This window comes from Gambusia affinis, linkage group LG06, assembly GCF_019740435.1.
Source record: "Gambusia affinis linkage group LG06, SWU_Gaff_1.0, whole genome shotgun sequence".
NCBI classification, from domain to species: Eukaryota; Metazoa; Chordata; class Actinopteri; order Cyprinodontiformes; family Poeciliidae; genus Gambusia; species Gambusia affinis.
The window spans coordinates 5,857,868-5,879,711 of NC_057873.1; the positions used below are offsets into that span (position 1 = coordinate 5,857,868).

General features: G+C 35.7%; 1 protein-coding gene across 13 annotated transcripts in view; it reads right to left on the reverse strand.

Annotated features, from left to right (window-relative positions):
• Nucleotides 1-594: 594 nt before the first annotated feature.
• The window catches only part of nectin1b (nectin cell adhesion molecule 1b), a 221,573-nt gene continuing 200,323 nt past the window's right edge, over nt 595-21,844 (reverse strand). For 2 of the 13 annotated variants that reach the window (XM_044120471.1, XM_044120482.1), the window contains 2 exons: nt 17,913-18,019; nt 4,222-4,319 (listed from right to left, as the gene is read on the reverse strand). In XM_044120471.1, the coding sequence (XP_043976406.1) occupies nt 17,959-18,019 (61 nt within the window). In that variant the 3' untranslated portion in view covers nt 4,222-4,319; nt 17,913-17,958. Of the gene's footprint in view, nt 4,320-7,935; nt 8,136-17,621; nt 17,834-17,912; nt 18,020-19,495; nt 19,578-21,844 lie in introns of those variants that run through there. The other 11 variants (XM_044120472.1, XM_044120483.1, XM_044120473.1 and 8 more) reach the window with 11 other exon arrangements.

Genomic DNA, 21,844 nt, shown 5'->3' on the forward strand with positions numbered 1-21,844 from the left:
CCAATTCATTTTTCTTATGTTACTTTATATTTTCTTTCAATGTAATTAGTATTAGTCATGAGTATACATAATGTTTAAATAATTGCTTTTGATTCACACTTATAAAATAAGAGCTGTGAATATTAACACAATCCTCTCACATGTACTGTCAGAGTGAAATCGCAGTTTGCTCATTAGAGTATTGTATGTTATATTTAGTTAACATAATTCAGGTGGAGTGAATAAAATTAAGAAAAAAAAGTAGAAAAATCTGTCTTGTTTTCTTTAATCTTTCTCAGACAAGCAGGACTTTAAAAAAAAAAAAAAATTTTAACTTTAGTGCTCCCGAAACGTCATCACTGAGTTTGGTTGATTATAGATCAATAACAAAAACAAAAAATTTCCCTTATGACATGGCACTTCGTCGTATTCAATGAGATTTTTACAGATGCCCTTGTTTGCTTGTTAATTCCCGTTACCTCAACATGTTTGTGGTCTTTGCTTCCCGGTAGGTTGGCTTAAAAAACAAAACAAAACAAACAAAAAAAAAAAATGCTTAAGAAGTTAAGAGGCGAGTGGAGAAAACAAAATGGCAGCAAAAACATGGGTGGTTTGTGAAGTTTAATGTTAAACTGCATGATTTTTTTCCCCCCACATATTAGATACAATGTTCATAATTACATCAAACATAACTTGAAAAATGTAAAGCAAACTAACAAAACCGGTTTTAAACTGTTTCACATTGTTTCATCCTCTAAATCTGGGCAATAAAACGTCTCAGAGATCTACGATTTGTTCAAATTCTGTAGACAAATGTGGCTTCCACTGTTTGTAAGTGATAAAAAAAAAAAACATAACAGAATGCAAACGTTGCAATCTTATAAAATCCTGAACAAAACCGTTGAGTGAAAACGTATATGGCAATTATTATATTTAAAATGGAGTACAGACGGACGACAATATGTAAATGCCATTGTGAGCATGTTCTGCAGCAAATAGAAGCACTTACACATCATTATTAACAACAATATGAAAAATATTAATGAAAACGGAGGGGCTTATTAATATTAAATGTGTCACATAAAGACAAAGTTGTGTTTCAGTGTTGGTTTTTTTTTTTTTCTCACACAGCAGGTACAGAAATATCAAAGTCCTTCAGCGGTTCCAAGCAGACACCACCGCTTAAACTAAACGCTAGCACACATATCAGGCCATCGCAAGACAACAAGGTGAGCACAGGAGAAAGTCTCACAAGTTTTAACTCTATTCCAATAACCACCATTATGAGTAGACACTAAATTACCTTTCAACATCGTCAGGATTTTTTTGTTTTTTATTTATTTCACGTCAAGCACAAACACAAGAAGTTCCTTCACGGATTTTTTTTCCTCCCCACACAAACATTGGACATGGCGGAAGAGTGCAAACGTTTTAGTTTTTCTGCAAAATGTTGTGTGTCTGGAGGGCTTGTGTGCATCCTGAAACTGGCTCTAACATTTTAGCATTTTAGCTTATACATGGTCTGAAATGAAAAGTCACACTGTAAAATGGACTTGGAAAGTAAGTGTTACTTTATATACCTAAGCATTCTCTAAAAAAATACAGTTTAGTTCTACCACAGACTAATTTTAACTTTTTAGGCTATACATTAGAACAAATTATAATAATAAAAAAAACAGTTAAATACATTAAATGTGTGGGTTGTCCTTGGAAAAGCCAATTCTTTAGTAATGATAGCCAAAGTAAATACCAGAAACTGCTGGTTTTCCTGAGGACAAGCCAAGTTTGTGATTGCCTTCACGCATTACTCCTGCATTGAGGAAAAAACAAAACAAAAACTCCCGTTACTTGATAACTGTGCAAAGGATGCACAAAGAAACGAGCCTCAACATCTTCAGCTAACTTCACAAAAGATATGGAAAATACAGCATATGGTAAAGCGATCATGTAAACTGGGGTTGTGCAGCGCAGTCGCTAATCAACAGCAGTTTGTCTGTTTGCAGTCAACTATAAAGTAGCTCTACTGTAAACGTTGGCAAGAGAAGAAAATGAACAAAAACCGACTACAACAAATGTCTTTGGCAGCTACTGGTGGATATCAATAAAATACCAATCTGGCGGATTGTACCGCCAACATGAGAGACGTAGTAGTAGATGCTGTTGAGTTCAAGCCCTTTGATCTTTGTTCTGGTTAATGAGGATAACATTCTGATCTATTTAGAGATGCACCGATCAATCGGCTGCAGATCAGAATTGACGATTTTTCCTATTTATTTAATAATGAGTCAAAACTAAAAATAAATAATCACTAAATAAACGGATTCGGTTTATTTAGCTCCATACATAGGTCTCGTGTGATGTCACACTTCTGGGAGCTTTGTAACAGACAGCCATCTTGGTAGGTATTCTTGGCTGTCATGGTGGTTGCCATGGAGTTGCTATGTCAACAACAAACAAGCCACATTCTCTGTTGTCAAGATATTTGGTTGATATATCTTCCTCATCAATCTTATTTTTTTTCAATACACTTTTTTTTTGTTGGTGTCAAAGCCGTGGTGTTTGCCTACCAAGATGGCGGTTCAGTGGCTTAGATCACTTCCGTGTCAGACTTGTGGGAACTATGTATAAAAAAGGAATAAATTGTAATTCCTTCATTTTCTAACAACAAATTGGGAGCATATTTTCCCTTGTTTGCTATTTTTCTTCAAAAATAATGTCAAAAATCAAAACAGGCAGCCATCTTGGTAGTCAGAAAAAGCCTGATCGGTGCATCTCTAGTTCCAATACTCCCTAAATAGCAGATCTTAACAGCAAAGCAGTCCAAAATGGTATCGAGAGATTCTGTTGGACACTGCAAATTGAAACCTCTGGTGGGATTTGATTGGGTGGCCCATGTCGTAGCTCAGATTTTCTATTTCTGTTTTTTCTTTCCATCAAAAGAAACACCCAATCACAATTACAGTAAAGTCTGACTGTTAAGCAAGCAAAAACCAAAAGAAGCACATTCCTATGAGAAGTGACGACAGCGAGGAGGACGAGGACGAAAAGAAAAAAAAAAGGGAATCTTGAGAGGCTTTTTCTGTACATGATTGAATGGTTGGCAAAAAACAAAATACAGATCCTTGCAAAAGTATTCAGACCCTGAACTTTTCCAGATTTTGTCGCGTTGCAGCCAGAACCTTAAATGTGTTGTAGTCGGATTTCATGATCAACCGACACAATGTTTTAGGTAATTGTTAAGTGGAAGATTTTGAATTTCACAAATAAGTGTCTGAAAAGTTCAACTAAAAACATTTTAAGTTGAAAATAAAGTCTTTTGGAACATCTTAGAGGTTTTCCTGCAGATTTTCCGCATCATTTAGCATCTTTCCATCAACTGTCACCAGGTTTCTGTTGAAATAGTGTCAGCATGATGCTGCCACCACCATGCTTCACAGTATATCTGGTGACAGTATAGGCTTTCAAAATGGCTTCATTTGACTGAAGCACATGCAGTACCTGTTTCGTCCACTAGACGGCATATGATGGCAAATTTCAAACAAGACTACAACTTTTTAACGCTTTTTTTCCTTCCAACTTTTCAATAAAGTCTATTTTACAAATGAATACAATTCAGATGTTTAACATTATAAAGATTACAGGAAAAGGAGCTGAATGCGACACACTACACATTGACAAATATCAAAAATAAATAAGTAAATTGTGACATTTGTAGTGTGTCTACCATACAGCCACCATCAAATATATAAATACTGTGGTTGCAATGTGGCAAAATGTGAAAAAGTTCAAGGGGAATGAATATTTTTTTTCAAGGCACTGTAAAGGAGGGGGAACAATCAAAAGCAAACAGGAAGTGTGGGCACACATACGGGTGAAGGCTCGAGTGGTGGAGGCAGGCATTCGGTGGCGACTACGCTAACATCACAAGGTGACTGACATCCTACAGCTTCTGTGGAGCAAGCAGCACACAATGCACAAGGGATCAGAGGCAGGGGAGAGCCCACAACTAGTTTAAGATCAGGAAATAAATAAAAGCAAGGTCGGGGATGGATGCACGTCTCTTTTTCTGTGCTATTGGAGAAGCGTATGGTTGCCGATGGTCACACAGATTGCTCCTTGGGGAAAGTGAATCCGGCTCGCGGGGCGTGGGCGGGGAAGCTGGTGTTGGAGTACATGGGCTCGTTGGTTGGGTGCTGAGTGTAGGGATGCTGAGGCAGGAAAGTAACAGGCGGGTAGGCCGGAGCGGACTGGGACTCGGGGACTTGTTCCATGTTGGAGGCTCGTTGGTAGCTCATGTATTCAGCCGGGTTCAACAGCTCTTCTGGTTGCTTCCCAGTTTCCTGCAAAGATGAGATGAACAATCTTTAGGGTATTTTAACCTGTACATATAAAGAACCACACAGAGTACTTATCTTTTCAACCTTTGCAACGAGGGAGCGTCAGAGCGTCACAAAACCTCGAAACAACTCCGACTCGCCCCCCTGGTGCAGCCTGGTTTGAATAAAACCAGGCTGGTTATAGAAACAGAAACTTAAAGATAAGGAGCAGGGGTCTGTCTGAACTGGCTGAAACCGGTTTCTCCAAGAACAGGATGGTCCACCACACCCAATTTCAGCTAAGAGCAGAGACACTAACAACTTATTCATGAGATAACTGTTTGCAAAAGTCTAACACAATCCTTCAAGAAACACTGGTTTACCATTTAAAGATTAGCATCACATGCTAATCTGTTTATTACATAAACAAGAATAAATCTCTGATCATCATGCATTGCTATATTTCTTTATTATTCAGTAACCCTGACTGGCTAATTAAACCAATTGCTGCTTACAAAATCGGTGGGAACTGTATAATATACACATTTGGTTTTATGTTCCAATAAATACACATTGTTAGAGCAGCTTATAACAGCAGCAGATGTGGCAGAAATATGACATATGTGCCTAATTGGCTCCAAACTGTTTGCAATTAAGGGGCATATTGTTTATAAATTAAACTGTAGTCGCAAATAACAAAAATGCTGATTGATCATTCGTGAGTAATTTGAAAAATAGTTTTTGTAAATCTTTTACATCGGCTCATAAGCAGAAGCAGCACTTTGTGAAAATATTTAAGAGAAAATGACCTTGCAGGGGTGAAAAACCAACAAACGGTTGGTTTACAAACGAGTACAATCCAACTTTTGTACAGATCACAATCAATGAAAGCAACTCTTATTGAACATAAATAGTTAAGCCATCAGATTTTAGCTCAAAAATTAATTTACGGATAATAGGGAGTAACAAAATTATAACAAAACTTAATTCTACTGAGATTCAAATTCCGGTAAAATCTAATTTGAAACCTATATTACATCTTGTGTTTGTTATTTTTAGGTGATTTTTGGCAGCTGTGAACCCCGTATTGCTGTTGCATCATTTCTTTGCTAGATCGAAACGTTCTCTGAATATGATGCATCTAAAAAATAAAAAGTTGGAGTTCTCATAAGATTCGTAATCATCTTGTCGATGTTTTTCTTTAAAGTCAGACTCTTTGCAACATAGGTCGCCCTGCTCTGCATTATCACTCAATTTACTTTAGAAGCTCCATGTATGACTTTTTTTTGAAAGGTTAAATTCAGTAACATAACATCTCGTCACAGGGTTTTTCAAGCATTGTGTTAATTTTTCTGTTAGTTTTTGAAATTAAATTCGGTAAGTGTCAAACTTCCAACACAGTAAATTGTATTTTGTTGACACCAGGAACAGTTTCTGCTCCTCTCAGGTGTTTTGCTTTTTATAACCCAAATTTAATCAGTCCACTGAATCACCACAAATTTATATCAGAAACTCAATTACTTAAAGTAAGGCTAGTAAGTGTAATTATAGACAAACATCTTTCTCAAACAAGATTTTAACATGTTGCATTTTTTCCTTTTGTACAACATTCATCCATCAGTGGAAGTATTTCGGTCCTGCTTGTGATCGTGATACTGCAACTATACGTCTCTTTGCAGCACAAAGGTTTTACCTGACAGCACTTATTGAATGGTTCAGCACACAATGGGAAAAGTCAAAGGAGCAAACACAAAGCTGAGAAAGAGGGCGACAGTTTCGAACATCCTATTTAAAATAAAATCCCTGCAGATTTGTTTCATCAGCATATCTGTGTAACATGCACTCTTGTCAGATTACATGCAGACATGATGATCCATATCTACACCGTTTGCTCAAAACTAAAGCACAAAAAAGAAAAGAAAAAACACCCTCGGAAGTTCATTGGACCGTCTTTGTCTTTGATTTCACTTTGTTTCAAACACACACTTTGTGTAGTATTATTTTTTTCACCAAAATCTTGTATTTTATTTACCTTTATATGTATTTATCCACATGCACGAAGAATCGTGATCTCACAGTTCGTAATTAAAAGCGTGAATCAGGTCTCTGAAGAAGCCACTGAAAGCTAACAGAGTCTGAGAACTGAGCAAAACAAATTTCCAGCCCATCCCAAAGATACTGAGTGAGGTAAAGTTCTGGACTTTGTGGTGGCCAATCCTTCTGTGGAAGTAAAGCCTCCACATTTCTTCGTCAAAGTCAATTATTGTTTCCCTTTCTGCCAGTTTTCATAATGCATTTGAATAATTTATGCATTCTCCTTTAATGTTTGATCTTCTTGATTTGACCATTAATAAAGAGATTAACATCTTTTAACAGGATTTTGTTGTTTAAGAAATATGAAGATATTAGTTGAGTTTATCATCTATTCAGTAATTATCCAATAGGAGGGTAGAATCTATTCTATTTTTTTTAATCAGTCAGTGTATCTTTTTTGTTTTTATGATGTAAAGCACTTTGAAATGCCTTGTTGATGAAATGTGCCGTACAAATAAAATTTGATTGAATTGTATTAATCTTCTCAACACACTGAGAAGGATGGTAAGGAAAGTAAATACTGCCAAAACCTGTAGTTGGAAAAGTGCAACAATTTATGAAATATCGTCTTCATGAGCAGTTATTGAGGGGTGGCAGAAAAAAACAAACAAAAAACTAAATAGGAGCTTTATGTAAACGTGTGGAGGTTGATGGACTTTACTGGTACTTTTAACAGGAGCTGTCAGCTTTGGTTTGTAGAGATTTGGGCAGCAAACCCTCCAGTAGGGCTGGATGTGGAAAAGAGGATCAATTTGTCGAAGATGTGATGGATATCTGGTTTGTTTAGTATGGATAATCTGTGATGCTGTCTATCATTTTCTTTTCCAGAGCTCCTGGAAACCTGGCTAGAGTGCAGAGCATCATGAAATCTTAGAAAAACCAAAACATCTGTAAAATTAGGCTCTACAGGTGAACGTAAACTGGATCCTTGTTGGGTCTTTTAACACAAAAATAATCACTGGACTTTGAAACTCAGACCCAAGACCCAAATCTTTTAGACAACTTATAAGAAAATATAATAAAGAGGCCATGATAATGTGTCCATATGCTCCAACTTTATTCAAATGTCATGGGAGAAAACCAGGAGTTTCTCTCTTGGCAACAGAGGATCTTATAATGTTTTTGGCAGCAGCTGCTCTTATAGTTACAGAACCAGGTCTTTCGTCAAAAAATACATTTCCCTCATGCTGAATTAACTCAAACTTAAGGTTGAATTTTTCTCAATAATTCACTACTGCAACAAAAGATTCATTAGCTTCACCATTAATCCAAAAACACCCAACAGTCTCAACACAAACCCAGGACATTCATCCAAACTTAAGATTCTCCATCACTTCTGGACCCAAACATGCAGAAAAGGGTAAAGGTTCTGAAATGACAATGTTGATGATGGGTGGACATGCACAGACGAAACGGGGCGAGGATGAGTGTGAAATGAAACTCACGAGTCTTCCTCAAGCATCTCTACATCTACGAATACGATGATCCCGACTCTGAGAATGTGAAATGAACGACAGGAAGGCAAAAATAAAAAAGAAACAACAAATGTTTATCTGAACATAATTGCACAAAATGTGTTTGAAGGGTTACGTTCAGGGGAAATAAAGAGAAATAATGCAAAGCAAAGGAATGGTTGTTTAATTGAATTAGATTTAGTGTTACACATGCACTTAAGGAGGCAAATCAAAACGGAGTCGGGATGTTGAATGAGAACATGATGGATGGATGTCGACAAACACGGCGAATCTGAGGAAGACAAATGAGGAGCTGTGAGTTTCTGTGAAAGGTGAACAGATTTTTAACCAAACTGCTGGAGACACTGACTGAAGTCTAAAAAGCCTATTTGTCTCAGGTCAGTGCTCAGGGCCGTTCCTGCTGCTAAAGAAAACTCTTTCCTTTGTCAAGTTATTAATGTCTTTGAGAAATCCTAAATTAAAACCAGCACTCTGGTGCAGGTTTGCCATTTTATTTGTTTTTGGGATTTAGATCTACATTTACAAAGTGCTGACAAGACTTGGAATAAAATTTTTATTTTGGAAATCTTTGGTTATTTATTCTAGATTAACCATTAACCATATTCTCCGGATTTTGATTCAAAGCAGAGGAGGGAACTTAAAAAAGCAGGTTTTTGTGGACTTAAAATAAAGTTTGCTATAGTTTTTGTGTGGATAGCTTTTTAAAAAAAGATGTGAAACAATGAAACGGACCTCAGCAGAGTTCTGTAAGCGAACAAAAGGTTTCTCTTTTCTCTCAGATGTTTCCGCTCTGCTGTCCTGTTCTTTATGTTTCTGGTTTAAATGTAGTTCTCCGTTTTCCAGGAGCTGTAAACGATATCACTGCTGATGTTTTCCTTTATTCTCGTTTAAGACAGAAATACTTCTCCACTTGAAAATCTAAACTTCTCTAAGATGTTAGAATTTGCATCGATGTATTTAGACGTTTTACAAATCTTATTTTTATTTTCAGCCCATGGATACTGAATCTGGAGAAGACGCATTCACATTTAGAAATATAAATGTGAATTTAAGTGTTTAATGTCTTCAACATGTCTATAACATGCACATTTACAGTTAATCTGCATTCACATCGTTCATCTTCCCACATTAGTCGTTGCCTCTACAATCCGGGATTATTTGGATGCAAATGGAAAACGTTTTGTATTATTTGAGGACTTTTTTTTTTTTTCTTTCAACCAGTTATGACAGGCTGGCTGTAATTCTGTTCACTCTACAAATAACAGCTTTTTACGTCATAATCATAACACCAAGCGTTACCTCAGCAACAACATTTCAGTTGGCGTTTTAGTTTGGTTTACCAACTTTAACGTTTTGAAATTTAGAGTTTTTTTTGGGTGCCGTAGCAACAATGTGAAGGGATTTATGTCTGTCGTCGATTTAAAAAAATGCTTTTTTTAATACTGTATAATAATTTATGTTTTAGTTCAGAGAACTAAAATGTTTATAGCCTCTTTCTTGGAAATGTCTTGGAAGAAAAACCTGCAAATATACAGTTTCAGAGGTTCTGTTTTCATTCTGGTCTTCCAACATGAACGACATTTTTGAATGTTTTTTTTTTTTCCAGTGGATGCTTCATGCAGACTAAAGGCTTTCTAAATGAAAGGAGCATGGTTATGATATTATTTTGCAACAATCGGAATAGAGGTATTTCCTTATTAAAAAAAAAACACAACAAAGAAAAGAGCAGCTGAAAAAAGTCAAACTTATTACTTATTCACTGGGATGTAAAACAAAAATATGTTTAAACAAACAAAAAATATCTGTGGTGTAGCTGTGCAGAAGTCATACAGAAATGCAGAGAGGATGGAAAGCAGCTGGTTAATACTGACGTTCAGTAATAGTATGAATCCAGACTGAAGGCAGGAAAATGAGGTTGTAAAATGACCAAACCAGGAAGTATTTATAGCTGTGAGCTTGATTAGTGAAACGCTTCACAGCTGAGTAACGAACAAATGACAAACAGCTGAAGGAAAGATGGAAACCAGATAAACTGAGAACGTAAAATAACCTTAAAATAACCAGAAAACTTTGGAAAATCACTGAAAATAAACCTCAAATAGACAATAATAACCAAAGTCCAACCTATCATAAAATGTTCTTGTAAAATATTGACTGTTTGCATTAATCTATTGATGAAAAGACAGCTAAATGAATTAAATATCTTTTATGAATAATCTTTTGTAATTTTTATACTTCACCAATTCCTTTTCTAAGGTTTTCTCTGTATGTGCTGTGATTTAAAAACTAAAAACTGTTATTTCCTTTTTCAGTTTTATTGAGATGCTCTGTTTTTTTTTTTAAATCTTTAAAGCTTCAGGCTGGAAACTTTTCGTCTTTTCTAAGACTGCTTAATGCGTCAAAATCTTTTGATGATAGAAGATGGCACCGGCTTCTCATTACATTTTCATCTGTTGTTAAAATTTTAATATCAATTTCTAGACTATAAGTAGCTGGCAAGTATGTATAAATCTTAAGAGCTTTTATATATATAATTCAACCAACCAGCTAACCCACCATCCAACCATTGTAGCAGTTTTAAAAGATACTTTTGTAACAGGAAGGAGTTTTGTTAGTCACAGATTTAAACGTGACTGAAGATCTCAGCAGTTTCCATTACAAATGTTTGCAAAACGTTTCCTGCTAATGTTGCAAAAACACAATTTCGGGGTTAAATAAGATATGGAATGAAAATGACACATTAATAAGTTTGTTCACGTGATGCGTCATAACTTTACTGACAGGAAGTGATAGGTAGACCACTTCCTGTCGTCTTCTTCGTCTTTTCCGCCAGTAGTAACACTGACTCATATGATGGGTAAGAAAGGGTTTCCATTGCTGGTTTGTAAAATACAATAACTCAGATACAGCTGAAAAACCTCCTCATGCTAACTCAAAAACGTTTCATCAAAAAATTTTAGTTTTTCCATAATTTAAGTTTCCATTAAGCTGATTTATTTTCAGAATTCCAGTTTGCACATCTGCGTTAAATATGCAAATTCGGCAGTGACATCATCTGGCGACATTTAGAACAGCCAATAGCTGCTTTCCTTGTTGAGGACTTGGTAACAGTGCCATGCAAATAGGTGTGCAATAACAAATGTGACCCTGTGGAGGGCGACATTACACATGGCGGTTATCAACATGGTTGAATTTAGCGCTTTAGCATTTAGCTTCTGCTAAATACCATGTTGGTTTTGGAGCTTTAGTGTCAGCAGAACTAGAGTTTATGATTAGTGTTTGTTGTTGATTGTTTTTGCAGATATGTACACCAGCTTTTCTTTTTTGTTTTGGTAAAATATTTAGTTAAAAATCGCCTCTACAGTTGGAATTTGTCAAATAAACATAATCAATGTTGCTGCTTTCGTTAAGACTCAAGATTTTTAAAATTCTGGTGGTAATTAACCAAACATATTTTGCGGTATTATAATAAATCTAGGTAATGTTTATTGTGAAACATACTTGCACTGCTTTTGGATTTGGTGATCTAGCAGCTTGAATGCAGGATGGACTCAGGTGGATCCCGGGCAGATGTACATTTCACCACATCAAACTCCGGGCAGGAAGCCCAGAAATTTAGCTGATTTAGGTTACTGGCCTTTTTCAACATGCATAAAATCTTTTGATGAGGAAATAAAATGCATAGTAGATCTTTGAGGCAAAAGCTCAAAGATTTATTTGAACTTAATAAGTAAATCAGTACAAGGTTAGACTTCTGCTTTTAAGTGGGATTATTTTAGACATGAAAAGTGTGAAAAGTGTGTAATGGGACACTTAATTAGATATTCTCTGAAAACAGAAAGACTGAACAGACTGAACCTCTAACGCAGGGAAACCTGGTCTGTAAAATTCTCTTTACTCAGTATTGAAATATTCACAGATAACTTATTTAATTTGCTCTCAAAGCTACAAAACGATATTCTCAAAACAGCATTAGGTAAAAGATCAGGATGGATTGTGGTCTGATGCTAATTGCAACTTTTTAATGTCTTTTCAGTTAAAGTAATTTAAAAGCCAACAAATTCTTATCCTGCTTCCCTACTTATAAAACAAATAAGTTTCACTTTTAACGTATAAAATCTCAATACCTCAAACTGAAAAACATTGGATGAAAAACATTTTTCTGACTTCAAGAGAATTTGGAAATACATAATCTGTGTTTGGCTGTTTTACGTCATCAAATTTGATACTCAATCAGTTTTTATGCTATTAAATTAAAACTTTATTTACTCATTAAACCTGAAGTGCTTTCTCCTGCTTTATTTTAGACTAGACAGTGGAATTCATCACAATTTTCTTCTTATTATGAAAAGTTACATTTTCCGATGAAGCATTATAAAATCAATATATTTTTAATTCTTTTGCACCCAAATTTTCACCAATACAGTTGAACCAAACATTTGGATATTAATTTTAGAAAAAAAATGTTTATGTGCCAAAATAAAAAAGGCTGCAAAGGTGATAAATTAAACTACTGAGCCACAGGAAATATGTTGAACAACATTAAAGCTTTGATACAAATAAGATAAAATAGCTGAAAAAGATTTTGAATAAATCATTTTATGTTACTATGAAGTTATTAATTTAGTTTTACCTTAATAAATGTGTCTTTATCCTCTAATGATGCTGAACCTGCCAAAGTATTGTAAACCCCAAAATGTCAACCACGTCTTTTTCTTTCACAACACAGAGTTATTGCTTTGCACTGACACTTTGCAATGTTTCTGTTGAATTTGTGAAACAACAAGTGAAGCAGACATGAGACGCGTAAGATATGTGGCAGCGCAGATATTCTGCTTTCACAGCTCCACGGAAAACACGAAGAGAAAACGACAGCGACTTCAGACATTTCCAATAACGACCGTCTAATTACTCCACCATTAAATAAAACAGAGGAGTTACGTAAACATTTTGTGTGACAAGCCTTTTTGGGTTCCTGTCAGATACTTTCCCACTAGAAACCAGGAATAAACGCAATTATATTCTGTTTGGACGCAAGACGCAAAAAAACCAAAACAAAACAAAAAAAAAAACTATCTGGAAGGAACCAGCAGAATGTTTCTATATGCTGCTAATAAACACAAACCCAGAAGACCAGAGGTCCAAGTTATAGAGGAACCGAACTGCTTCTATTCCTTTAATACACATGTCAAACTCATGGCCTGGGGGCCAAATCTGGCCCGCTGTATCTTATTGTGTGGCCCTCTGGATAATCAATAATCAATCCACCCAGTCTTCTGTGATTCTGTGTTTGTGGAAACTCGTGTCAAGAAAGATTTTCCTGAATTTTTCCAGATTTTCAGTAAAAATGGTTAAAAATGTTGGTGGTTTAACTGACCACCTGTAGGTGCCAGTATTTCGTACTTTTACGACACCGCTGCCTCATCCTTATTTGGTGTCAGGTTTTGAGTTTGCCAAAAAGTCAAAAATAATAAATAAATTGCAGATGTTGCAAAATTCCTTGAAAATATTTATAAATCCACAAAATTAATAATTTTAATTGTAAAAAGAAAAAAAAAAAACCCTCACAAGATCAATTGCAAAAATCCTGGAGGGACCGAACAATGTGAAAAGAATTTTAATTTTAAGAAATATTTCTAAACTGCAGAGACAGGTATTTATTAATATTTTTACAGTTTGTTAATGATTTTTCTTCAACACATTCTGGCATGACCGGCTCTTTTTGTTTTGATTTGGCCCAAAACGAAAATGAGTTTTACATCCCTGCTTTAACAGGAGCCTCTGAGGACATTTTCATATTCCACTGCAGCTGCAGAGTTAGCCAAAGGTTGACTTCCTGCTGGTCTGTGTCGTAGTTTCTCTAAAGACGTCGCTTTCGACCAGTCGGTTGCTGTGAAAGCACAACAAAACTACTTAGCTAAAATCTGAAAACCACTGATCCAAACGACGACAGCAGAGCACTTCCTCAGCAAAACTTCCAACAAACTCCTGGTTTTTGCATACCTATAAGGCACACACAATTAAGCTATAATTAAAGCACATTATATTTACCTTCCAGTCAGATTGGAGGTAAAAGGCTTTTGCATTTCTGTTCAATTTGGCACCAATGCAACACCGATAAAAGAAGAACCAACTCAAATGCATACATTTAGCAGTGAGGGTTAATCTAAATTAAATCTGTCTCACCTTGAAGCCATTTTAAGTAGCAGAACATTAAACAGATAACCTAACCTTGGGGGAAATAAGGCTCAAATAAGTTTTTATATCTGATAATGTAATAACACTTTCACCATGAAAGGATGCAAAGGAAATACATGATTAAGACTTTGCTGATTTTATTTCACTGATTACAACTAAAAGTTAGCTCAACAACCTTCTGGTCTCATTTTTATACGTACATTTTGATTTCTAGTATACAAATGAGTGGTGGAGTTTTGTACAAAAATTCAAATTAATAGTGTAGGCAGAATACAAACTGAGGATAGCAGCAGCATGCTAAGGATTGTAACTTTGAGGATTTTCTTCTACTTTCAGTGTATTTTTAAAAAAAATGTTTCTTCTTCTTCTAGTAAGGAGAACAAAAATCAGCTGTTTTTAATTCTCATAGGATTTTAATCTAATGCTTTGATATTTACAGAGATGATGAAGGCTTCTACATCAATTCTTAATCAAAAACAGCAACAACAACAACAAAAAAATTATTGTTTCCATTAAATCTTTGTTTCAGACTCTTATTTTGAAAACCTGTGGGGTTGACAGTCCACTCACTTATAAGCATTTTATGGCAGCATTTTAATTATGGAGAAAATAAATGAAACAAAAACCAACAAACCATGAACGACCTGTAAGCACTGCTGGATTACTATGATTGATTACCTTTAGCCACCATTTGGTTTCCAATTTGAGCGACACTAAAGGGCCATTGCACTGTTTTTCCTGGGTTGAGTTTGTGGGTTGAGAGTTGAGACAGATTTGTTCATCTCCTCTTCAAAATCTAAAATAAATGCAATGATTGGATGCTTCTGCACTGTTCAGCAGGGATTTGTTAAACACACAGACTGGAGTTAAAGAAACCTTAATTTGTGAAAACGCATAAAAGAAGCATTTTTGATGTAACTGTGGCATTGAGAGCACCTTATTGTCGAAATGCAAATCCCAATATGAACTAGTCAAACACTCAACAATAATAAATTCTTCACAATGCATGTGAATTCTTAAAGTTCTGAGATGCTGGTTTCCTTTTTCCATAAATAGTAGCACAAAAAAACCCCCAAAACAAACACTTTTGGTTTGAATAGAGCATGTATATCACGATCAAGGGTGTGGAATTTAAAGTGTTCAATTCTGTCAGGACGAGATACTTTACTTTTGTTATAATCTTAAAGTTTATTGTATTTATTTAGTTGTTTCATATTTTTAATTGTGCCCTACTGGTCAGATAGTTGGTAGCTGAAATATCAACCCGGTAGTTTAATACCGAGTTTCAACTATCATTTGCATCGCTTTAGATTAACTATCATTATTATTGGGCCACATCTGCAAACAGCAAATCTTCTCTGGTGATCAACACTAAATCAAACTAGCATACCTTTTTTTTTTTTTTAATGCTAGTGTGATTTAGTTTTCTCCAAAATACTCATAAAAATCTTTGCTTATCTTATTCCCACGAGCCAAGTATCGTGTCTCATCTCCTCAGATGGAGGAATTTTACAACCGTTTAAAATCAAAAATAATTTTATTAAGCAACTTTCTAAAAAAACTCAAAACGTTTTCTTCCATGATTGAAGCAGCACAGTAGCAAAGAATCTGACGTTCGGAAAAAATAAATACATTTTCAGCTTATCTACTGGTACTGCCATATAAATTGTGTTTTGAGTTGGTGTTTTAGTTTATTTTATTTATTTTTTTGTTTGATTGTATTTTTGTATATAATTGCTTTGTTTTTAACTAAACAAAGCAATAACATCAAATACCTAAAATCTAATATCAAACCTTTTTGCCAAACTGAAAAGTGGAAGAAAAACTATTTGTTTCTGGGATTTTTTCTTCCATGCAGTAAACATAAAGTTGGAAAGACAAACTTTGAAAAAAAAACATCAACATGAGATAACACCTCCAGCATAATAAAAACTTTAACATGTAGCAAAGATTATGAACTGCACTGGCTGGAAAAGTGACAGGTGTTGGTATCAGCAGCTATATTTGTCTTCCGGTAAATTTTGCCATGATGTTTACTTGCTTCCTTCCAGGTAAAGGTCACTAGAAATCAGCAGTGAATATTTAAACAGGAACCAGTTTCTCTGTGATGAAACATTTCTGTCTTGTTGAGCTTGGGGGCCAGAATAATATTTGCTGATTAGGAAAATAATGTAAATCACATGTTATCTCTCTTCAGGTAAAATGTCAGCACGGTTTACGACACATTTCAAACTGAGGTATAATAAAGAACTCTTCATCGCAATTATCAAAAGTTGTTTTTGGAAAAAGTGTGTTCAAGCCCTCCAGCCAAATTCCACTGGCATGTCGGATCTACGCCCAGGCGCAAATTTGCGTCTTTGGCACAACATGGTGTCCCAGCAACTTAAACATGTTCGTACGTGCATCTCTCAGCGCATCCGTGCAACAGCGACGTTCCTTCCTGTCGGCCTACAGTCATAATGCCCCCATTAGATTTCGAGGATGCTGCTTTTTCTGCTAATTTATAAAACTGCTACAAACTGCAGCTGGGTTGTCATCTCACACACAGAATTTAATTAGCCTTTTACTCCAACAATCATCCACCTGCAGCTGCAGACTTTGCTGTGAGAAGTTTATTTTCTATCCCCCGCTACGTCATCCGGTTCATTTTATAGGTTCTGCTTGCAGTTGGAAGGATTTTTGAGGTAAAAATAAAAATAAAAATAAATAATGTGGTTTCACGTTTCTGCAACATCTGTGGCGTAAAAATAGAGCTTGTCCTCCAGCAGACAATGTCACCAAGTGGTTACAGTGATTAATAATACAAAAACAGATGCAGATGATTTTATAGGAGGGTTGATTGTCCATAATTACCCCTAATCTATCTTGGAAAAGGTTTAATTTGAAGTTGCAGGTTGTTAATAAATAAATTAATCTGCTCCATGTAAATCTGCTGACTGACGTGAGTTTTCTCGACGTTGTGCTTTTTTTTATTATTTAAAAGCAGCTCGGAGAGACGATTCTATTTTTACTCTTCATGCATGTCGAATAATTTTTAAATGAACTCACTTTTATTTTGGCGCTTCATTATTGAAAGAGCAGAGAGGAAGTTTGAATCAGTGAATCATCCAGTAATTACAAGGCAAATCATTTCTGTAAGCAGAAAACAAAATGTCTCCTGGCAACCAAATAACGTCTTCCGGGAGAACAACGCTGTGTTTTATTTTATTTTTGCAATAGCTTTTCTCTTTTTGTAGAGGAGACTCGGATGCAGGTAAGTATTTGATTTCAAACCATAAGGTTGGAGGACCCGTCATGCTGTGGGCCTGTCTTTTTTTCTCCAAGGTCCTAACTTAGTTCGACAGCATAGTTTGATAAATTCTTTGAAATTTCACTTTAAAATAGAATTCTTTAAAAATGAAAATCTGGTGGATTTCACCTGGAAAATGAAAATGTGTTGCCCCTGAGTATTTTATTTTTTTTTACAAGATAACAGCAAAAAATATGTGGACAAATCGATACAGAAAAACTTCACCAGACACAAACTTACACTTCCATGACCATTTCAAACCACAGACTGAAATCCCGTAGAAAACCTGCAGAGTTTTGGCTTTTTTTTTATTGCAGCGGTGAAATCTCAGCAGAAAAAGTCTCACATTAAGAGTTAACAAAATCCCCTGTGGCACATTAGTTGGCACCCAAGGAGGATCTATCAGTACCAGTAATCCATTACTTCCTGTTTCCACGGCGTAAGATATGAAATTACTCTGAGAGCAATTTCTCCAAGCCTTTCTTCAAAATGGGAAAGAGAAAAGAACATACCATCCAAGTAAGGAAGATTTTAGTTGTTCTTCGGATGTCAGAAAAATACCTGCTTAACTCGGCTTATTGACCCTTTGCACGTGACGTCACTCGCTTCAAAACTTGCTTTGCTCCGCCATGACAGACGTCGAAACAACCAATGCGCTGCTGTAAAGCCTGTAAAAAAACACACAGGTGGTGGCCTAATGTCGCTTTTATTGAGTTGGTTTTTCAGTAAAACTGGTCATAGGGCGCTGCATGGTCAGCTGCACGAACAGACAGGGATAGAAAACCAAACTTGTCATTTTATTGCGTAACTTTTACAGCAGCTGTCAATCATCATGACTGGCATCCCTCAGTGCAGCGAACGCTTTCTACAAGGTAAGAAGAGCAACATTCATGTATTTTATAAGTAAGTTTGATTAGAAAGATATTGAATATCGCTTTATGGAGAAGGTACGGTTTCTAAGCTAGCTATTCCAAGCTTCTATAAATACCGCTTCCTATGAGCCCCAAGCAGGCGTGTTACGTTCAAAGGCAAAATAAAATGACTGGAACAAGTAGAAGTCATGAATAAACCGAAAAAAACAACTTGGGAAAACAACTTCAGTCACTCAGTCCGTCACAGTCATCAGACCAGAATCCAACAGAGAACCTGAGCTAAAGAGAAAAGAGCAAAAAAGTGTTTCCAGGTCTGTAAAATCGGAGGAAAAGTCAAAGACCCCGACATCGTTAAATACTCCAACCCAGTGAAATGAAAGAGAAAAAACGTTCTGCTCAATTGGCAAAAGGGTTTAAAATTATTGACTGCATGTTTGTCAGTCATGATTCTGATTAAAAAAATTAAATAAATCAATGACTACAAAAATAAAAATAAATAAAATAATAAATTAAATTGTGAAATGCTCTTTTCGCTCCTGAAAACATTTTTTTATTTTTTTTACATTATATATGTCAATGTGATTATGCTTCTAAAATAAAAGTTGATTTATTTCAAGACTTTTTACACATCTATGCAACAAATATGAAAATGAGTGGGAGGTTGGTGTAACAGATCATCATGGCTGACAAGTTTAGGCGTCTCAAAGTGTGTTTTCTGACGCGGTTTAATTCTGTCAGCAAGTGAATACCTGATGAGTTTTTAGTTTTAATATTGTTTGTTTTTAGTATAAAAACCTGCCAATGATCTCAATAGGAACTCTGCCTACCAACCAAAGTGGCTGGACGCACTATCTGGAACAATTAACAGATAAATATAGTTTTTTAAATAAACATGAAGATTGTTTTTGTTTTTCTTTTGTCGTCCTGATGTAATCCTGTTATGTTCAGCATGATTTTTTTTATTTATTGGGAAAACATAAAAAAATTAAGTCTCAAAGTATTTTACTTCTCCTTGCATTAATTTCTTGATTTATTTCGCTGTACAACTAGAACCGTTTGCTGTAAAAATAAACCAAGTTTTTGTGATTCTGTACTGATTTGTGCAACAGTAGCTAGTTTGTACAAAACAAGTCGACCTAGTTATATTTTGAAGCCTGTGTATTTTTTTTGTTTTATTTTTTTTTATCTACAAATGGGAAAACACCTCTGCTCCAAACACTTAACTGGTTGCCATAGAAACCAGGGAACCGGCTCTGGCAACAGGATCCTTTGCACTGCTTTACTTCCCACTTCTGCTGCATGTTTCTAAAGATCTGAAGTGATGCTGAGGTGCAGGTTCCCGCTCGGCTCTCTCCTGCGGGGTTCAGATGACATATCAGAGCAGAATCTCGTAAATGAGGGCATGTTTTGCTCCATTACTAATCAGGGTTTACAAGAGGTCCAATCACTCGAGGAACACGTGTGAAATATTAGTGACTGTTCAGACAAACACTGTTTTACATGAAGTATCTTCAGTACGAAATATGTTTGCCAGTGCAGTGACTAGCCAAACACTGCAAAAACAAACAAAAAAAAATATTTAGTTAACAGCATACATATCCAAGTACACTTGAAATGAGACAAAACGTATTATAAGCAAATATTTCCTTAATATTTAGGAAAAAAATACTTTTTCTATTAGCAGATTTGTCCACTTATAACCAATGGAATTAGAACTTTTTCATTAATATTAAGGAATTATTGATTTAAAATAACCTCCTCAATCTTAATGAACAGTTACTTGAAAGTTAGTTTTGTCTAATTTCATGAATATTAAGACTTTTTTGCTCTAGAAATCTGGGTGTAGTGATGGATTTTGACTTGAACTTTCTGAGTCACATATAGACAGTAAAAAAGTCGGCCTTCTGTCACCTGAAGAACATTGCCAGGATAAGAGGACTAATGTCTGAGCGAGATCTATACAAACTCATCCTGGCGTTTATCTTTAGTCGCATTACAGGTCTGCCTAAACTGCTGCTGATCCAGAACGCTGCTGCTGCTGGTGTTCTGACTAAAACCAGGAAGTTAGAGCACATCACCCAGTTCTAAAGTCCCTACATTGGCTCCCTGTAGCTCAAAGAATAGACTTTAAAATACTGTCAGTTCATAAATCACTGAACACCGCAGCACCACAACAAATTAAAGATCTGCTGTTGTTGTATCAACCTACCAGACTGCTCAGGTCTTCTGGTTCTGGTCTGCTCTGCATCCCCAGAACCAGAACCAAATGGGGAGAAGCGTCATTCAGCTTCTATGCACTACAAATCTGGAACAAACTCGCATAAAACTGCAAAACAGCCGAAACACTGGGTTCCTTTAAATCTAAACTAAACCGGTTTAGAGTTGCTTTTGAACCATAATGAATGAAACATTAGCCAACATATTTGAGTCGCAAGGATTATTCTAACAATCACACTTGACAAGAGGTAACGTTTCCACAAATGCTGACTATATGATGTGTTTATGATGTATTTCCATGTTAAGTTCACTGCAAAAACACAAAATCTTACCAAGTATTTTTGATCTAGTTTCTAGTGCATAGATCTTAGTAAACTTGAAATATGACAAGCTAACTTAAAAGCAACATTTCAGCAAGTCATACTGACTTGTTTTAAATGAATAATTCCTTAATATTGCTAAAAGTCTTTGTTCCATTGGCAGAATGTTTCCCTTATAACAAGACATTTTTCCCATGTTATATCTGCCAATATCTTCTGTTATATTTTTCCATCAATATAACTGAATTATTTACTTAAAACAAGCTTCCATAAAAGTTACTTTTAAGTTAGTTGGTCATATTTCAAGTGTACTTGGATATTTGCACTAGAAACTAGACCCAAAATACTTGGTATGATTTTGTGTTTTTGCAGTGTGAAATATGCTATACAAATAAACTTGACTGATTGATTTGTTTTCATGCTTTATTTAAACTCCTCCTTGTTTTCTGCATAAATGGAGAGAAACCTTCAAGGTGTTCAAAGTGTGAGAAAACTGTATGGATTAGTGGAAAATCTAGCGTCAATAAAACACATGGGAACAGTTAATTAAGCGGAGCAGGGCAGATTAGAATGCAGAGATTTCATTATCAATGATCTTCAGAGATCATGTTGAGTCAAACTGTTATAAAAAAACCCCCACATGGTCTCCTCTGTTCACTTCATATAGAACTGCTGCATCACCCACAGCTTTGGATCTGCAGCCAAGCTTATAATAAGCCTAATCCTACCTGTTAGCCTCGCTATGTGTGCACCTGCAGTACAGACGACACAATCACAATCGTTTCAGTTAATGCCAGAGGGGAGAAGAAGGAGAAAAACACATCTCTCAGCACGCAGGATGAGAGGAGTTCATGTAAGCTAAAGTAGCCTGACTTTGGGATGTTACATGACTTTTCTGTTCCTTTTAATGGGTTTTAAATCCAACCAACACAAAGTGGTTATAATTGTGGAAAGGAATTGGAACGTATGTATAATCTTTATGAAAGAGTGGAGAGAAGAAAGCCTTAGTTGCTTAAATATTGTAATAAGCCATGGAGGAGACACGGTGGACGTAGAGAAAGGTGATCAGGTCAGACGTGACTGA